Genomic DNA, 18544 nt, shown 5'->3' on the forward strand with positions numbered 1-18544 from the left:
CGCCTCTTCTGCGTTCCACTGCCCTTGGGCAGTTAGCTCCTCGCAGTGTGCTCCCCATCCTCGTAGACTGGCATCTGTGGTGAGTACAGTCCAGGTTGGGGAGGATAGTTTTGATCCCCGGCTCATGTGGCTGGCCTGCAGCCACCACCATAGCTGGGTCCGAACTCTGCAAGGGAGTGATAGACGTACGGTGTAGTTCTGGGATCGTGGGCTCCATCGTGATAGGCGTGAGCACTGTAGGGGCCTCATGTGGGCTCGCGCCTATGGCACAACTTCCAGTGTGGATGCCATCAGCCCGAGGACTTGCAGGTAATCCTATGCTGTGGGACGAGGATCGTCCAACAAGGTTTGTAGCCAGTTCCACAATTTTGATCTCCTTGTGGGGGTCAGGCTGACCTTGTCCTCTTTGGTGTCGAATCGGACTCCTAGGTATTCCAGCGACTGTGAGGGCTGTAGGGAACTCTTGTTTGTGTTGACTACCCATCCTAGGCTTTCCAGTAGAGTTATGACTCTGCTGGTTGCTTGGCGGCTTTCCTCCGGTGACACTGCTCTGATCAGCCAATCGTCCAGGTAGGAGTGAACAAGGATTCCTTCCTTCCTCAGTGTTGCCGCCGCCACCACCACTATTACCTTGGTGAACGTCCGGGGTGCTGTGGCTAACCCGAAGGGTAGTGCCCGGAACTGGTAGTGACGGTTCAGGACTTTGAAGTGTAGGTAGCACTGATGTTCCTGATGAATGGGGATGTGCAGATAGGCCTCCGAAAGATCCAGGGATGTGAGAAACTCTCCTGGTTGTATCGCCCGTATAATGGATCATAGGGTTTCCATGCGGAAGCGAGGGATCCTGAGGTGGCGGTTGACTGACTTGAGATCCAGGATGGGCCTGAATGTTCCCCTCTTTCTTGGGAACGATAAAATAAATGGAAAAATGGCCAGTATTTATTTCCTGTGGAGGTACTGGGGTTATGGCCTCGAGGGCCAGTAGCCTGGACAGTGTAGCTTCCACTGCCGCCCTCTTGGAGGGGTCGTGGCAGGGGGATTCCATGTACTTGTCCGGAGGGGTTCGTAGGAAGTCCAGATAGTACCCCTCCCGAATGATGGCTAGGACCCACTTGTCCGAGGTTATCTCGACCCATCTATGGTAGAATAGGGCTAATCTGCCCCCTATGGCTTCTTCCCTTGGATGGGTCAGCTGAATCTCATAGAGTGGTGGGCTGGGGCCCGTAACAGAGCTGGCTCCCCTCTTGTCGTACTTGGTCCGAAAGGACTGATTCCTGCCTGTAGGGCGGGGCGCTTGATAGTTGTTCCTGTAAGGATTGAAGCGCTGCGAACTTCTGCCCCTGGAGGACCTGGGGAAGGGACGCTGATTTCTCTTTTCTTATCTTCCGGCAGTCGCAGCAATGGGGATTCGCCCTATTTGTCGGCCAGTTTCTCTAGTTCGCTGCCGAACAGGAGGGATCCTTTGAAGGGCATCCTTGTGAGGCGCGTTTTGGAAGATGTGTCAGCCGACCAGCTTCAGAGCCAGAGTTGTCTCCTGGCAGCCACCGCAGAGGACACTCCTCTGGCTGCTGTGCGCACTAGGTTGGAGGCAGCGTCCGCTAGGAATGATACCGCTGGTTCCATGTCTTCTCCCGGGGTGTTGTTCCTGGTTTGTGATAGGCAGGCACGTGTCACCATGGTACAGCAGGCCGCAATTTGTAGAGACATAGCGGTGACATCAAATGATTGAGGGTGGACTCCAGACGTCGATGATGTGCATCTTTGAGCGCAGCTCCTCCCTCCACTGGGATAGTGGTGCGCCTAGAGACCGCGCAGACCATAGCATCCACTCTTGGGCATGCAAGAAGATCTTTTGTTGCTGGGTCCAGGGGGTACAGGGCTGCCAAGGCTCGTCCCCCTTTGAATGCGGACTCCGGAGCATTCCATTCCAGGTCAATCAGCTGTTGTGCTGCTTGTAACAGAGGGAAATGGCGAGAAGTCTGTCGAAGACCCTCCAGCAGGGGGTTCGGTTTCGGTTCCCCCGAAGTACCTGGGCCCGGGATAGCGAGCTCCGTCAGACATTGATTGAACAGGTCCGGGAGCTCGTCCTTTGTGAAGAAGCGTCTCATGGTTCGGTGAGGCTCTGTCCCCGGGGGGAGCTCCCCTTCTTCTAGGGTTTCGGCTTCTTCCTCAGAGGTGTCAGAGTCCCCGTAGGTGGGGCTTCTGGGTAATGCGAGCCTGTGCCTAGGTCTTGAGGGGCCTGGAGCATGTGAGTCCTCCGGTGGAGCATGTGGCTGGACAGCCAGAGGTTCAGTTTGCATTTGAACAAAGGCATGAATCTCCTTGAAAAACTCCACCCATGATATGGAAGCTGGATCAAAGCCGAGGGGCGCTGGATCCTTGGGGGTCCCCGTCTGTGTGTGTGGGGGGGGGGGTCCCCCTGGCTAGGTCCAGGGTGCCCCCTGAGGAGCTGGAACTCGGCCCTGGGTGGGACTGGCCCTGAGCTGGATCTCCCAGGGCCTCCTCGCACTGCTTGCACAGGGCGTTGGCCTCCTCGCTTTGTGCGGCTCTGATGTGGCATGCTGGGCAGAGGCCTTGCGCTTTAATTTCTGTTCCTGGAGGTGCCATGGTTGTCGGCACGTAAATCTTATGTGCTCCGGTGCGTTTAGATTGAGCGTGTAAGTTGTGCGCGCGACTGTGCCGTAGATATGCGCTCGGCTATGTGCGTGCAACTTATGCGTGCGTAAGTCTGTGCACAAGTGCTTTGTGCGCCTGGCTTGGAGATGTGCGCTCGGAGGCGAACGGCGCGGCGAGTAGGCCAAGATGGCGACGGCGAGCACGTGGGCAATATGGCGACCCCCTCGGAGAGTCTCCACGTGGGCAGACTCTTGGAATAGCCGGGGCCTGGCCCTGCTAAGGCGGATCAACCCGGTGGCACTGGTCCCGGTCGGTGACCTGTGCTCGCCCTCGACCCTTGGAGACCGGATTCGAGTAGAAGATTTCTACCTTACCTTGTCTTCGGCGCTTCCCGGTTTCGTCCCGGGCGGTGTCCGGCTGCGGGGGGGGGGGGGGGGGGGGGGGGGGAGGGCAAATACCTTCACCGCCGCGCTTGAGGGTGCACCCGCTGCCTCTCAGCCGCGCCCGAAGGATAGGGGGCTAGGTCCTCGCCGCGATTCGGCCGCCGGACTGAGGCTTACCTCCGAGGGACCACAGAAATCACCTCGGTAATCTCAACTGGGGGAGGGACCAGAGGGTATCACCGCAGGAGAGTGGGGCTCGTCTTCAGGTAGGTTTTCTTCTTTCAATTTTGGGTTTTCTTTAAATTTAATCTAACGCTTGAGAGCGTGCAGATAGTCCCTAACTGCTATGGAGATGGAAAATACTGAAGAGCTGCACTTCCTGCAGGGGTATATGTACTAGGGCTGACGTCAGATTGAAATCTGATCCGTCTCCAGCTGCTAGCAGGAATACACTATACCCATTGGTCCTGAGTCCATCTGCTACACGCTAGGAAAGTAGTGTTTAAGCCTGGAAGAGTTTGTGAAGGATAGAGTGGCCGAAGCTACTGTCTTGTCGACCATCCTTGTCCAAGCTGTAGTGGGCAGCAAACATGTAGAGAACTCTACATTGCAGCCCTGCAGATTTCGACAAAGGGAACTGCCCGCAAGTGGGTTACTGACACTGCCATAGCCCTCACAGAGTGAGCCTTAACCTGGCCTCCAAGCTGAAGCCTGCTTATATATAGCAGAAGGAGACAGAATCCGCTAGCCAATTGGACAGAATTTGCTTGCCCACCGCAACTCCCAATCTATTCTTGTCGAAAGATACGAAAAGTTGAGTGGATTTGTCTGTGGCCTCCTGTGCATTCTAAATAGAAAGCTAAGGTCCTCTTGCAATCCAATGCATATAGAGAGCCCGTTCACCCTGGTGTGAATGAGGTCTCGGAAAAAAGGTGGGTAGAACAATGGACTGACTGAGGTGAAAATCAGTCACCACCTTAGGCGGGAACTTGGGATGCGTCCGCAGGACCACCCTATCCTGAAAGAATTTTGTGTAGGGTGGATATGTAACCAAGGCCTGAAGCTCACTATTTCCTGATACCAAAGAGAACTGGGGGCCTACCCCCTATTCTCGATCTCAGAGCCTTGAACAAATTCACAGAGAGAAAAGTTCAAAATGGTCTCTCTGGGCACTCTGATCCTACGCCTCAGAAGAGGAGACTGGCTCTGCTCCCTTGACCTGAAAGATGCCTGTGCCCACATTGCGATCTTCCCAAGTCACAGGAAGTATCTTCGCTTTGTGGTAGGAGAAGCTCACTACCAGTATCGCGTTCTGCTGTTTGCCCCTCGGGTTTTCACCAAGTGCCTGGCAGTAGTTGGCCCTGCTGGTGGAAGGGAACAGATTCTACCGCTTCTGCCATTAGAAGGAGAGAGCGCTCTGTCACTAGTATTTCCTGTAGAGTGGACAAATCCCATGATAGATATGGGAGAAAGTCCATAGGGAAGTCTCTGAAATTCAGCTGATACCCCTGGCAGTTGATTGTAAGAAACTATGGTCTTGACGTAATGAGGGGCCAGCGGTGGCAAATTGAAGCAGCCTGCCCCAACCGGAGGGCAGGATGCCAGGGATATGGAGACTCACGCTCCCAGTCAAAATCCAGTGACAGGGCTCTGCTGGGGGTGGGGGGGGGGGGGGGGTGGCAGAGGCCTAGGGGTCCGCTGCTGACAGGAACGACCGCTGGAACCAGTGCAGGGTGTGCAAGGCCGAAGGGTACTATACTTCCTTTGATAGGATTTCCTTGAGCCTTCTAGCAAGGACTTCCTGACGGAGGATCGGAAGCGCTAGCTGATAGCTGCTGAAGGGTCTAATGGTGGTCCTTCAATTGGGCTACAGCATCTCTGACCTTGTCTCCGAAGAGAGATTCTCTCCCATGCAGGGCAGATCAGTCAGCTTCTCCTGGACTTCCAGCCGGAGTTTCGAGACAAGAAGCCAGGCCATTCTGCCATGCCCACTGCAGCTACTCATGCCACTGTCTCAAAAACATTGTAGGAGGACCTCACCTCCAGACCCTGCTGTACTACCGCAGAGAACACATCCTGTTGCTGTTGCGGCAGGTGTTCCGATAGCTCCTGGACCTGTTTCCACAAATCCCGGTTGTATTGGGTCATATATAATTGTCAGGAGGCAATGTGGGTGATTAGCATAGTGCCCTGATATACCTTTCTACCTAGGGCATCCAGCACCCTGTGATCCTGGCCCGGAGGCTTTTTTTTTTTTAGAGCATACTCCACCACAACAGATTGGTGAGGGAGGTGGAGCCTCTCAAATCCCAAAGTCTGTTGGACCAGATAGATGGCATCTGTCTTCCTGTTAACTGGAGGAACTGACGCTGGATGTTCTCAAATCCTAAGGAGAAGTTCCTTAAAAAGATATCGTGGACTGGGACAGCCACTATCTCCTTTGGGGCACTGATGAACTGGAGGACTTCCAGCATCTTATGTTGAGCGTCCTTCTCTGAGAAGAGCTGAAATGGGATGGCTTCAGCCATAGCCCGGACAAAATCCTCAAAGGAGAGATCTTCCAGGAGCGACCTACACCTCTTATCTGGTAGCAAAGGTTCCAAGAGGATATCACTAGAGTCCTCAGAAAAAGACTGAGTTATCATACGGGCCCCTCTTCCTCGCTAAGGTTCCTTGGGGGCCTGCTTGGATGGACCTGTCTAAGTTCCTTGTCTGGGCACCGATGGCCTCGAGGGAAGCAAAGGCACAGATGGCACAGAGGTTCCCAATGGCCCAGGAACAGGGGAACTCTGTCACGGAACAAGTAGGCCCAATGGTGCCAGTGGAGAACCCAATGATAGGAATCGCTCTGGAGGGGGGCATCGGTGGCCACTGGGGAACAGTTGTTGGAAGGACAGAGTAGGACGTCCATATGCTCTAGCAGGGGCGCCAAGAGAGATGGCGCAGGCTCTGGCATCGGTATGGGGGCCGATGACAGTTTGATGCCTCGCAGGGCTTGGAGCAGCGCCATCTGGACCCTGCAGTCCAACTCCTTCTGGAAGTCCTGTGAAGCTAGGATTCATGGATGAAGGAGGCGGCAGCGTCACCGGATCCTCCTCAGAGCCCGGCACAGATATCGGTGGGGAACACCTGGGACTCCCGGGTCTGCCAAAGGACGTGGCCTCTTCATCATGGGGTCCCTTCGGTGATGGCAAGGTGGCAACCAGTATTGCACTGGTTCTGAAGCCATGCACAGACTGTGAACGGTGACCGTGCTTACAGGATTTTTTGCGATGCTTGGCCCGTCTTTCCTTGGTGCCGAGGAAGCTGAAAAGCCTGATGTCTTCAAGAGCATTGACACCAGAGATGGTGTATCACTGGCTCCTCTCTCACTGGATGAACCCGCAGGGGGCATGGATAGGGGCAGCATGTCCAGCGGTTCCCCCCAGCCCCTAGGTGTTAACACCTCCAATGCCGGAGTGGATAGAGCAAACTTTTTGGGACCAAAGAGTTTCTCCATCTTATCCAGCCAGGCACGATGGCCCTTGTGGGTCATCTAATTGCACAGCTGACACTCACAGATGTTGCATGATTCCCCTAGGCAGAGGATGCAAACCTTGTGCAGATCGGTAACAGACATGGTCCGCAGGCACTGGAGGCACCGTTGAAAACGAGACGCCATGAAAAACAGCAGGCGAGTAGTCAATGGCCGGTGGCCACCGAAGAGCAACATGCCAGGAATCGAGTGCAATGAAAGGCAAAAGCAAACCTACCACGCCGCCAGAGGGACACCTACTGGAGGAGAGGGACCTGAAGCTGAAAACACAGGAAAATCCAAGTAAGGAAGTTTAAGAAAAAACACTATAAGAGCAGAGCTCCACCACCACGAGGCAACTAACCACAAGAAAAAAAAAAAAAAAAAAGAGACTGAAGGGGGACACCCACGTGGACGCACAGAAAGTGGCACATTGGGCATGCTCAGTGTGCCAGAAAAATGTTCTAGAACTTTGACAAAAGTTTTCTGTGCCAGGCTCCATCTGATGTCACCCATCTGTGAGGACTACCATCCTGCTTGCCCTAGGAGAAAATTGCAATTCTTAGATTTCCATGATCCAAACCAAAGTGGTAACAATTTAAAAAAAAAAATCACAATATAAATAAAATGGTAACACTCCTTGGTCAGAGCACATCAATTCAACATAAAGTACAGGACTAACATACATTACAAAGAATGTATATCCATAAAACAGAGAAAAAGGAAGCCCCAAACACTATGCCTTCTAGAATCAACCCCTGCCATCCCAATCAGTATTATTCAAAGGCAGCTAAGTAAGCAAACTATCCAACTAGAAACAGTTCAGTCGTCAGAGCAAAAGTGCTCAAGAGAGGGCTGTGGCTCATTTCAGAATGCCACCTGAATTCTGCCTATGTCACTGTTGTGTAATCTCTAAGAATCACACAGAAGGCTGTGAATGATGCATCTGCCGCATTCTGGCCCAATGAACTGAGGCCAGACCGAGGAATCAAACTCAGGTTTCCTGCAACACTAGGTCAGCAGGAGACTCATCCAGCTCATTTGTTGAAATCCACCCATCAGCTATCAGGCATACCATATGCTGCATTCAATAAGTCTATATATAAAGTATGCAAAGCAGCTCTAGTTAAAAGATCCTGTGATGATTAACAAAGCTTTCATTTGAGCTTATACAGTTTAGCTATCAGAGCAGACCAAAAATAAATGTTTGTGCAAGTAGAAACTAGCCATTAATAGGTATGATATATTCTCAATATGTTGTAACAGATGTTAAAGAAATTGCTCAAGGCTGAACGGTCAGAATTAGGCACCACAGAAAGGGTAAAAGGGAATGAGACTATAGGTCAAGGAAGAAGGAAGGATGCTGATGTTCTGACATTGCTTAGCTATGCAAGAAATAAATACATCAAAACTGAAGAATTAAGCATTGAATAAGATAGATATGAAGACATATGAGATATGTTGAAATAAAATGCAGAGTTGAGACCGTGATTAGTCAAGCTGAAATAAAATGTTAGAATGAGAGAATCATGCTGTGCAAAGGCATAAAAATCAAACTTTGTTCCTGTTAGAATCAGAACTGTATTTCATTTGGGGACAGTCACTGCAGGTCCATTGATTTAGAATCAGAACTGTGACATGACTTGTCCGTCATACTTCTCTGTACACACATACTTAATAAAAGGTAATTACTTACTATAGAAGAGTTGGATGTGATCTTTTTTATATCCAAGTAAGGAGAAGGACCAGAGACCTACATTAAATTGGAGATTTTCTCAACTCCTACCAATAACACTCACCTTTTTTTATACGTTTTCTCATAAGTAGGGTGGATAGGGTCATCATCCTCTGGTTCTTCTGGTTCACTGCAATCCCTGATAAAGAGAGGAATAAGACAGGACTGTCCTTAGCAGGACTTTCATCTGGTGCATATGGCTGACAGATCTTGATGCTGTACTCTGAGTTCAGGACTTCTGCTTTACCTGAACTGTGGGTCAGGGTTCATGTAGCAGTGCCACTTCTCTGGGAGCTTTTGTATTCCATCTGGAAGCTTCCGCCATTTCAGACAAGTATCGCACTGAACCCAGGTCTGATCGGGCCGTTTCCTAAAATATAATGCAAGGCTTAAAAAAAAAAACCAAACAGACAAAAAAACCCCCAAAAACTCCACCATGCAGAACTGCTTTCTAAGACTATATATGATAGCAGAAAATGGTGCTGTGAAAGGGTTTGCTGAAATACCATCCAGTCACTTCATTAAAGAGTTCTGGGTTAATTATCCAAAAGGATTTACACTTAAGACTTAAGGCCGTTCCTCACTTAAGACCAGGATTAACCTGGTCTTAAGTGAGGAACGGCCTTTAGAAAATCAACTGGGGGCCTATACAAACAAAAGTATGCAAACCCTATTTTGTATATAATTATGTGCACAGAAGCAAGAGACATTGAAGGGTTGAGTAGGGGCAGGGAAAGGATTTTCCAAATTATGTCCAGGAGCAGGTGTAGCTTTCTGCATGTAATGTCCACATGCATAGTAGGACATCCTGCAAATCTTCAAAAGCAGAGTTACACATGTAAGTCTGCTTTTAAAATTTGGGCTAAAATCTGCAGGTACAAAGTATCCTGTGAGGGCTGTTTGAAAATGATGCTCCCTAACATAAAATCAAAGTTGAATACTACAGGAAGACATGCCCAGACCACCTCTTTGTACTCAGGAAGAAATTTCCTTTTACAGCTGAGACACAATGACTAATGAATATCTGTTTTTCCTTTTCTGGATCAGCACCAGTTACCTACAAGGAGTCATTTAGACAAGGCTGAACCAAGACTAATGGAAATTCTTTCAACACATGGAAAGTGCAATAGGTTGAATGATACCAAGCAACCAATTTTATTTATTTATTTATTTATTTTTTAACTGCAAGACATCCAATACTGTGATTTTGATTACTAATATGCTCAAAATTTTCAGTAAATGCAATCTTACAGTTATAACAGTTATGTAATTTTACCTCATATCGCAATGTATCAGATGCTGTAATATTGATCTCTATTGTAGCATTTCTAATTTATCATCAACAATTTTGCTCTAAAACATTTTAAAAACCTGTATTCCTTTTGGCTAAGATTAAAGCATGGGATTGGAGCTATGAGCCAGAATGGGCGCTTCTTGGCCTTTTGGAAGAGATCAAAAACCTATACAATATTAGGGATGGGGGGAGCAGGGGATGCTTATGTGTTGATACCCTGCCACCCACTCACTTAATACCCTGCCACCCACTCACACTAAGGATACAATTGCATTATGAACAAGCAAAACAAGAGGATTAAATCTATTAAAAAAAAAAAAAGAAATGTACATCTATTACTTGGTCCCCTGTTAGGGTGGAAATAAAAGGAAAGATGAGGCTTTTAAGGGAAAGAGAAATAGCAACATGATGTGTTTTTCATGTGTACCCTTAAAAGAATATAAAGAGAAAATCTATGATCAACTCATAAGTTAAAATGCCAATTAGACAGGACAGAGGCTGAAAAAGAAAAAAGTTTTATCATAGGTGTGTCTAGGGGGAGGAGCTCTTGGGATAGGAGTCATGGGATAGGCGGCGATGTCCATTCATGGATTGCAGGCTGGTTGGAAGACGGGAAGCAGAGAGTAGGATTGAATGGTCAGTTTTCTCAGTGGAGGGGGGCGAACAGTGGAGTGCCTCAGGAATCTGTACTTGGACCGGTGCTTTTCAATGTGTGTATGAATGATCTGGAAAGGAATACGACGAGTGAGGTTGTCAGGTTTGCGGGTGATACAAAATTATTCAGAGTGGTTGGGTCACAAGCGGACTGTGATACATTGCAGGAGGACCTTGCAGGACTGGAAGATTGGGCATCCAAATGGCAGATGAAATTTAATGTGGACAAGTGCAAGGTGTTGCTATAGGGAAAAATAACCCTTGCTGTAGTTACACGATGTTAGGTTCCATATTAGGAGCTACCACCCAGGAAAAAGATCTAGGCATCATAGTGGATAATACTTTAAAATCGTCTGCTCAGTGTGCTGCAGCAGTCAAAAAAGCAAATAGAATGTTAAGAATTATTAGGAAGGGAATGGTTAATAGAACGGAAAATGTCATAATGCCTCTGTATCGCTCCATGGTGAGACCGCACCTTGAATACAGTGTACAATTCTGGTCGCCGCATCTCAAAAAAGATATAATTGCGATGGAGAAGGTACAGAGAAAGGCAACCAAAATGATAAAGGGGATGGAACAGCTCCCCTATGAGGAAAGGCTGAAGAGGTTAGGGCTGTTCAGCTTGGAGAAGAGACGGCTGAGGGGGATATGATAGAGGTCTTTAAGATCATGAGAGGTCTTGAACAAGTAGATGTGATTCTGTTATTTACACTTTCGAATAATAGAAGGACTAGGGGGCATTCCATGAATTTAGCAAGTAACACATTTAAGACTAATCGGAGAAAATTCTTTTTCACTCAACACACAATAAAGCTCTGGAATTTGTTGCCAGAGGATGTGGTTAGTGCAGTTAGTGTAGCTGGGTTAAAAAAAGGTTTGGATAAGTTCTTGGAGGAGAAGTCCATTAATGGCTATTAATCAATTTTACTTAGGGAATAGCCACTGCTATTAATTGCATCAGTAGCATGGGATCTTCTTAGTGTTTGGGTAATTGCCAGGTTCTTTTGGCTTGGTTTTGTCCTCTGTTGGAAACAGGATGCTGGGCTTGATGGACCCTTGGTCTGACCCAGCATGGCAATTTCTTATGTTCATTTAACCAAAGACCAGCAATTCGTAGCAAAAATAGGAAAATTAGTTCTTTCCTGCTAATTTTCATTCCTGAAGTACCACAGATCAGTCCAGACAAGTGGGTTTTGCATCCCTTCGAGCAGATGGAGGCAGAGAACTAAAAATTGAGGCCCTGCTACATAACTGAGAATGCCACATGCAGTCCCTCAGTATTGACCTGTATCCAAGTCAACTATAGAGTAACAACTCCTCAACAACCCCCTAAATGAGGGCAACCACCAAACCCAAAGGTTGGAGCCCCACAAACAGAAAAACCACATATCAACCCAAGGGGCTAACCACAACTTGCAAACTTCTTTATGTTCAGTATATATACATTCTGATAGTTCTTCCCAGTAAGCAAGCCAGAACATGGACTTGCCGTAACAAGAACATTAAGGAGCTGGGTCTCTGGAGTGATCTGGGGTATTTCAGGAATGAAAATTAGGAAGTAAGAACCAATTTTCCTTTCCTGTTTGAACCCCAGATCAGTCCAGACAAGTGGAATGTAACCAAAGTACCCTTATACTGGGCAGGCCCACAAAAGATCCCTTTCAACACACTTTTTCCTAAGTTCAACTCCCCTGGAGCCAAACATCTAAACTGTAATGGCAAGATAAGACCACGTCACCACTCTACAAATCTCCTGCAGCGACACTGACACTTGGTCCACGACACTGCCAGTGCTCTAGTACAGTGCACGCAACACCTCTGGAATTCTTCTCTCCTTACAAAGATAAGCTGAAAGAATAGCTTCCTTCAGAAAACGCACCATCATGCCCTTGGAGGTCTTGCATCCATTTCTGGCACCTCCAAAGACCAAATTTAAACTTCATGCCAGACCCAATCTATGCACCGGCTGGCTGCAGATGTGCGACCCCTTTCAAGGAATTGTAAACTAAGCCCTTGAAAATAACAGGCTCAGAGTATCCTTTTTCTCGCAAGCGCTTGCTCTCAAAAGTCAAGTCACAAGACAAAAAGTGACCCACCCAATCCAGGAATATAGGACCTTGCCTTAATGGCCCTGCAAATGAGCCAATTTCAGGGACCCATCAATTGCGTGCTGAACCAGACCCGCAAACTACGGATGCAGTAGCCTCTCCGGCACCCCCAGTACCATCTGGCCCAAATGTCTCTTGATGCGCCCAAACACTCGACCTATTAATGGTCATGGAGGGAACATGTACAGCAGGATCCTTGTTGGCCATGGAAGACCCTGAGCATTTATGCCTCGGCTATGACCTATCGTGTGCAGCAGTAAAGGCTGATGAAACTCCTCTGACAACTAATTCTAGCGCGACACCACCACCCCCCTGTAGAGGGCGCATGTGGGCAAAAGCCCATGGCACCAAATTCAACATAGATGTCACTGAACCCAAGACCTGAAGATAATCCCAAGCCCCGGGCCCTGGCACTTGCAAAATCAGCACCACTTGGGATTGTAACTTCTCGAATCCTCTCTGAGGTGAGAAACACTCTACCGAGCTGACTATTGAACTTTGCCCTCAAGAATTCCAGCATCTGGGTAGGGCTCAGGTGACACTTTGCCAAATTCACCACCCAGCTCAAGGACTGCAATATATCCATCACCATGAGCATAGATTGCCAGCATACCTCCTCCAATGAACTAGGATCTCCCTGCAGAGAGCCGGTCACCACACCATCACTTTTGTGAACCTGTGAAGTGCAGTCACCATACTGAATGGGAGAGCCCGAAACTAGAAAAGTTACCCCAGAACCATAACATGAAGAAACTTTGATGTTCTTCCCAAATGGGTATGTGCAGATAGGCTTCCATCAAAACCAGCAAGGCCCGAAAAACTCCAAACGACGAACTGCCACTATCACCGTCCGCAACGTTTACATATGGAAAAACAGGGAACTTGCAGTATCACATTTCACCTTTTGCAGATCGAGGGTAGGACGAAAGGCCGCTTCCTTTTTTTTTGGCAGAACATAATCAATCAAGTACCTCCCACAACCGTGCTCCTTGGCCACCACCGGTACTATCATGCCAGCAACTAAAGGTGACAATGTGTTCCGAATTGCCGCTTGCTTGCTTCAGACATTGCAATGAGACTACAAAAGCTTCTGTGATGGGACAAAAAAATTCTAAAGCACAGCCATCCCTTATTACCTCTAGGACCTACAGGTCCAAGGTAATCCTGGACCACTTCATAAAACTGTGAAACTGTCTTTCACCTCCATCTCAAGAGCGAGAGAGGACCAGCCTGGCTTCATTGTAAAGCTTTATCACCGCTGGCCCCCTGGTCAGGCTCTCTCAGGGAAGTCTACGGGTGCCCCGAAAGGACTGCTGCCTACTGGACCCCTGGTTCTGCCCCAAAGACAGTGCAGAACCCCTATTGGGTCAAAAACTGCCGCAACTCCCGAAACGTAGAACAAGGCAGAAAAAACTTCCTCTCATCTTATCCCCTGGCAGCTTATTCCCTTTAGACTCCCCAAAACCTTCATCAATTGTTTCAGGTCCTCCCTGAACAACAATTTTCCTTCCTTTAAAGGGATGATTACAGAGCTGAAACTTGGACCACATATCAGCTGACTAATTCCGCAACTGCAGCAGATGTCACACAGACTGCTGCAACCATATTCCTGGCCGAAATCCAGCTCAAGTCATAAAAGTGTGTCAGCCTCATATGCAATCCTGGTCTCCACCTGAGTTGTCTGGCTATTAACACCAGCGTCTGCTGAAGACTCATCCTGAGACTTCTGGACACAACATTCACAGAACCTCTGCATCAGACTTCCACAGATCACCGCTTGCAGGCTCAGCACCAAAGCTTCAAACATCCTCTCCCGATGAATCTCTACCTTAATGTCTTGAGCATTGGAGAAATTACTTACCTGATAATTTCATTTTCCTTAGTGTAGCAGATGGACTCAAGACCAATGGGATGTATAAAAGCTACTCCCGAACCGGGTGGGAGGCTGCCTGCGACCCACTTAGTACTGCCCTTGCAAATGCTGTGACCTCCCAAGCCTGAACATCCAGGCGGTAAAACCTGGAGAAGGTGTGAATGGAGGACCATGTCGCCGCCCTGCAGATCTCGGCGGGTGACAGCATCTTGGTTTCCGCCCAGTACACTGCCTGGGCTCTAGTAGAATGGGCCTTGACTTGTAAAGGCGGTGGCTTGCCTGCTTCCACGTAGGCCGCCTTGATGACTTCTTTGATCCAGCGGGCTATGGTTGCCTGCGAGGCCACTTCCTCCTGCTTCTTCCCACTGTGAAGGACGAATAGATGGTCTGTCTTTCGTACGGATTCCGACCTTTCCAGGTATCGGAGTAGGAGTCTGCCGACGTTGAGATGGCATAGACTTCGAGCCTCTTCCGAATTCTTATGCTCATCTGGCGATGGTAGCGAGATGGTTTGGTTGAGATGGAAGTGAGACACCACTTTGGGGAGGAATGACAGAACTGTGATTAACTGGATGGTTCCCGGGGTGAGTCTGGGGAACGGCTCTTGGCAGGACAGTGCTTGTAGCTCGGATATACAATGAGCTGAACAGACTGCCAGCAGGAAGGCAGTCTTCAATGTTAATAGTCGGAGAGACAGGCCACGGATAGGTCTGAAGGAGGTTCCTGCTAGGAAATCTAGGACCAGGTTAAGGTTCCAAAGAGGCACCAGCCACTTTAGGGGTGGTCGGATGTGCTTGACTCCTTTCAGGAAGCAGGAGACATCCAGGTGAGAGGTTATGCTGCCGCTCTCGCTCTTGGTTCCTGTACCTTGATGGAGTTGAGGGACAATCCCTTCTGTAGTTCGTTCTGTAGGAATTCCAAAATCGCAGGAATTTTGACTGAGCGTGGTATGATGTCGAGGTCCTCGCACCAGGATTCAAATACTCTCCAAATCCTTATGTATGTTAGGGATGTGGAGAACTTGCGTGCTCGGAGTAGGGTGTCAATTACTGCCCCAGAGTATCCTCTCCTCCTTAGGCGAGTCCTCTCAATGGCCAGACCGTAAGAAAGAATCGAGCTGGTTCCTCGTGGCGGATCGGTCCCTGTTTGAGGTCTCTGTGTGGAGGTAGCGGCAGGGGGTTCCCTGCCAGCAGTCTTCACAGTCTTGGCCAGTCCGGGGCCACTAGAAGTACTGGCCCCCTGTGGTGTTCTATCTTGTGGATGATTGCGCCCAATAGGGGCCACGGTGGGAAGGTGTATAACAGAGCCTCCTGTGACCAGGTCTATACCAGGGCATCGATTCCCTGGGACTGGGGTTCCTGCCTGCGGCTGAAGAAACTGGGTACCTGGGCGTTGGACCAGTTTGCTAGGAGGTCCATGGTTGGTGTTCCCCAATGGTTTACTATCAATTGGAATGCTGTGGTTGACTGTTTCCATTCTCCTGGATCTAGACTTTCTCTGCGGAGGTAGACCGCTGCGACATTGTCTTTCCCTGCAATGTCGATGGCCGAGATCTCTTGAAGATTCACTTCTGCCCATGACATTAGGGGGTCTATTTCCAGTGACACCTGTTGGCTTCTGGTTCCTCCATGACGGTTGATGTAGGCCACTGTTGTGGCATTGTCAGACATTACTCCGACCTCTTTGCCTCGGAGTCTGTGACCGAACCTTAGGGAGGCTAGTCTGACTGCCCGGGCTTCTAGGCGATTGATATTCCATCCTGACTTCTTTGTTCCATTGACCTTGGACAGTTAGCTCCTGGCAGTGTGCTCCCCATCCTCATAGCCTGGCATCCATGGTGAGTAGGATCCAGGTTGGGGAGGATAGTTTCCTTCCCTGGCTCAGATGGGCTTCTTGTAGCCACCATTGTAGTCCGGGAGCTGAAGCCGTACGGTGTAGCTCTGGGACAGTGGATTCTATCATGATAGTAGTGAGCATTGTAGGGTTCTCATGTGAGCCCGTGCCCATGGGACTACTTCCAGTGTGGATGCCATGAGGCAGAGAACTTGTAGGTAATCCCATGCTGTGGGGCGAAGTTCGCTCAACAGGGTTCGTGTAACTGGGTCACCAGTTTTGATCTCCTTGTCGGTGTGAGGATGGCCTTGTCTTGTTTGGTGTCGAACCGGACTCAAGTATTCTAGAGATTGGGAAGGCTGCAGGCAGCTCTTGTTTGTGTTGACCACCCACCCGAGGCTCTCCAGTAGAGTTTTGACTCTGTTGGTTGCCTGGTGGCTTTCCTCTGGGGATTTCGCTCTGATCAGCCAATCGTCTAGATAAGGGTGCACGCGGATTCCTTCCTTCCTCAGTGATGCTGCCATCACCACTATGATCTTGGTGAACGTCCAGGGTGCAGTGGCTAACCCAAAAGGTAGTGCCTGGAACTGGTAGTGATGGTCCAGGATCGAGAAGTGTAGAAAATGCTGATGCTCTTGATGGATCGGAATGTGTAGGTAGGCTTCCGACAGATCCAGGGATGTAAGGAACTCTCCCGGTTGTATCGCCCTTATTACAGAGCGTAGGATTTCCATGCGGAAGCAAGGAATCTTCAGGTGACGGTTGACCGCCTTGAGGTCCAGCATAGGACTGAACGTCCTTCCTGGGAACGATAAAATAGATGGAATAATGGCCAGTATTTATTTGTTATGGAGGCACCGGTATTCTAGCCTCTAAGACTAGTAATCTGGTCAGTGTAGCTTCCACTGCCATTCTCTTGGAAAGGTCGTGGCAGGGAGATTCCACATACTGGTTCGGAGGAAGGTGGTGGAAATCCAGGTAATATCCCTCTCGAAAGATGGATAGGACCCACTTGTCCGAAGTTCTCTCGACCCATCTTTGGTAGAATAGGACAAATATGGCTTCTTCCTTTGGATGGGTCGGCTGATCTTCATTGGGGGATGATTGGTGATGGGTAGGGGCAGAGGTGTGTTGTGGGTTGCCTGCATTGGGGATGTGAGGACTGGATTGGAAGAGTATGAGAATGAGTGTAGGAGTATGGGCGCTCTTCTCTCACTGCATGCTCCACTTTGTTATCCTTCCTACTGCCTGTCTACTTCCTGACCTTTCCTTCCTCCCTCCTGCACACACTCATTGCACTTGTCTTGCTGCCTATCTCTTTCCTCTACTCTGATCATGTGAGCAGCTGCTTGTGGCTCAAACTTTCACAGGTTTTGTTTGCAGAGTGGTTCTCTTCTTGCTGCCGCCCCTACCCACATCATCACTGACTTGGTAGATATTGTAAAGCCCTGGTATGAGTTTGACTGTTTTGTTTGCTAGATTCTCGCCTGTCGCTGGAGTCTACAGTTTCTGCCGGCCCTTCACTGATTTTATGGGTGCATGAAACTGCAGCAGCATGCATTTACCTCCTGCCCAGAATTTTCTCTCATCTCTCCCGCTGGAGCCTGCCCTCCCACACTATGTGCCGATCCATGCATGCACTGGAGCTTGCACATGCGCAATCGTGCTGAAATTATTACCCGGAGCCCCTAATAATCTTATAATATACAGAGATAATTAAGGGCCTTCTTTAGTCTTACTCAATGTCCTCAACTGGTAAGTTCAGAGGATCATCTTTGTTTTTCTTCAATTTCATTTCATTCCAGTAGTCATTCAGTTTTTCTCCTAATGCCACCATGGTGAGTCTAGAAAGAAAGCAAAAAATGCCTCATAAGTACTCAAGAAGAATGTTTTGCTGTGTAGAACTTACTGAAAATAATGTGATTTCTAAAGTTTCCAGTAACAATCACACTGCAAAAGCAGCTCACTCTGTAGGCAACAATTTTATATGCTGATTCCTAGATTCAGCCAGGGCTTGATATCTCTCAAGGTCACACAAGTCCCAGTCACTAGGAGGAAATTCTGGCCATCACTCAGCAGCAAATGTATTGACTGTACCTCAGCCACACATCAAAAAAAGCAAAATCAGGTCTCAGACATTGACATCCTGCTGGGCAGTGAGCAATACCAAGATAAGGGTCTGGGGTCACCCTTGCAGCCCATAAATCTGTAATAAGACCTTACCCAAGGGATGCCCTTTCTAGGGAGGCACCATTCTCTCCTAATATTGTAGTATCAACTTTGGATATGAACTCAATTTTTTGCTGCTGACTAGTCATCACAGAATCTCAATTCAAGATAAAAGACTACAGTATCACAGCTGGCTTGTTTCAATAAAATTGTAATGCTTTATTTCAGTATAGATATTCCCAGACCAGCATAAAGCAACTATGATACCTTTTACTCACTAGTACTAAACATCTTCATGGCAGAGTCAACTACCATACCTCTCTTCAAAGGAAAAACAACATTCAAAAAAGCATATTACTGAAGAT

General features: G+C 48.6%; 1 protein-coding gene across 2 annotated transcripts in view; it reads right to left on the bottom strand.

The window, feature by feature from the left end:
• The window catches only part of MORC3 (MORC family CW-type zinc finger 3), a 246006-nt gene that overhangs the window by 95635 nt on the left and 131827 nt on the right, over positions 1-18544 (bottom strand). For both annotated transcript variants that reach the window (XM_029603483.1, XM_029603485.1), the window contains 3 exons: positions 17750-17854; positions 8496-8618; positions 8313-8387 (listed from right to left, as the gene is read on the bottom strand). In XM_029603483.1, the coding sequence (XP_029459343.1) occupies positions 8313-8387; positions 8496-8618; positions 17750-17854 (303 nt within the window). The remainder of the gene's footprint in view (positions 1-8312; positions 8388-8495; positions 8619-17749; positions 17855-18544) is intronic.

Source organism: Rhinatrema bivittatum, chromosome 5 (assembly GCF_901001135.1).
Source record: "Rhinatrema bivittatum chromosome 5, aRhiBiv1.1, whole genome shotgun sequence".
NCBI lineage: Eukaryota > Metazoa > Chordata > Amphibia > Gymnophiona > Rhinatrematidae > Rhinatrema > Rhinatrema bivittatum.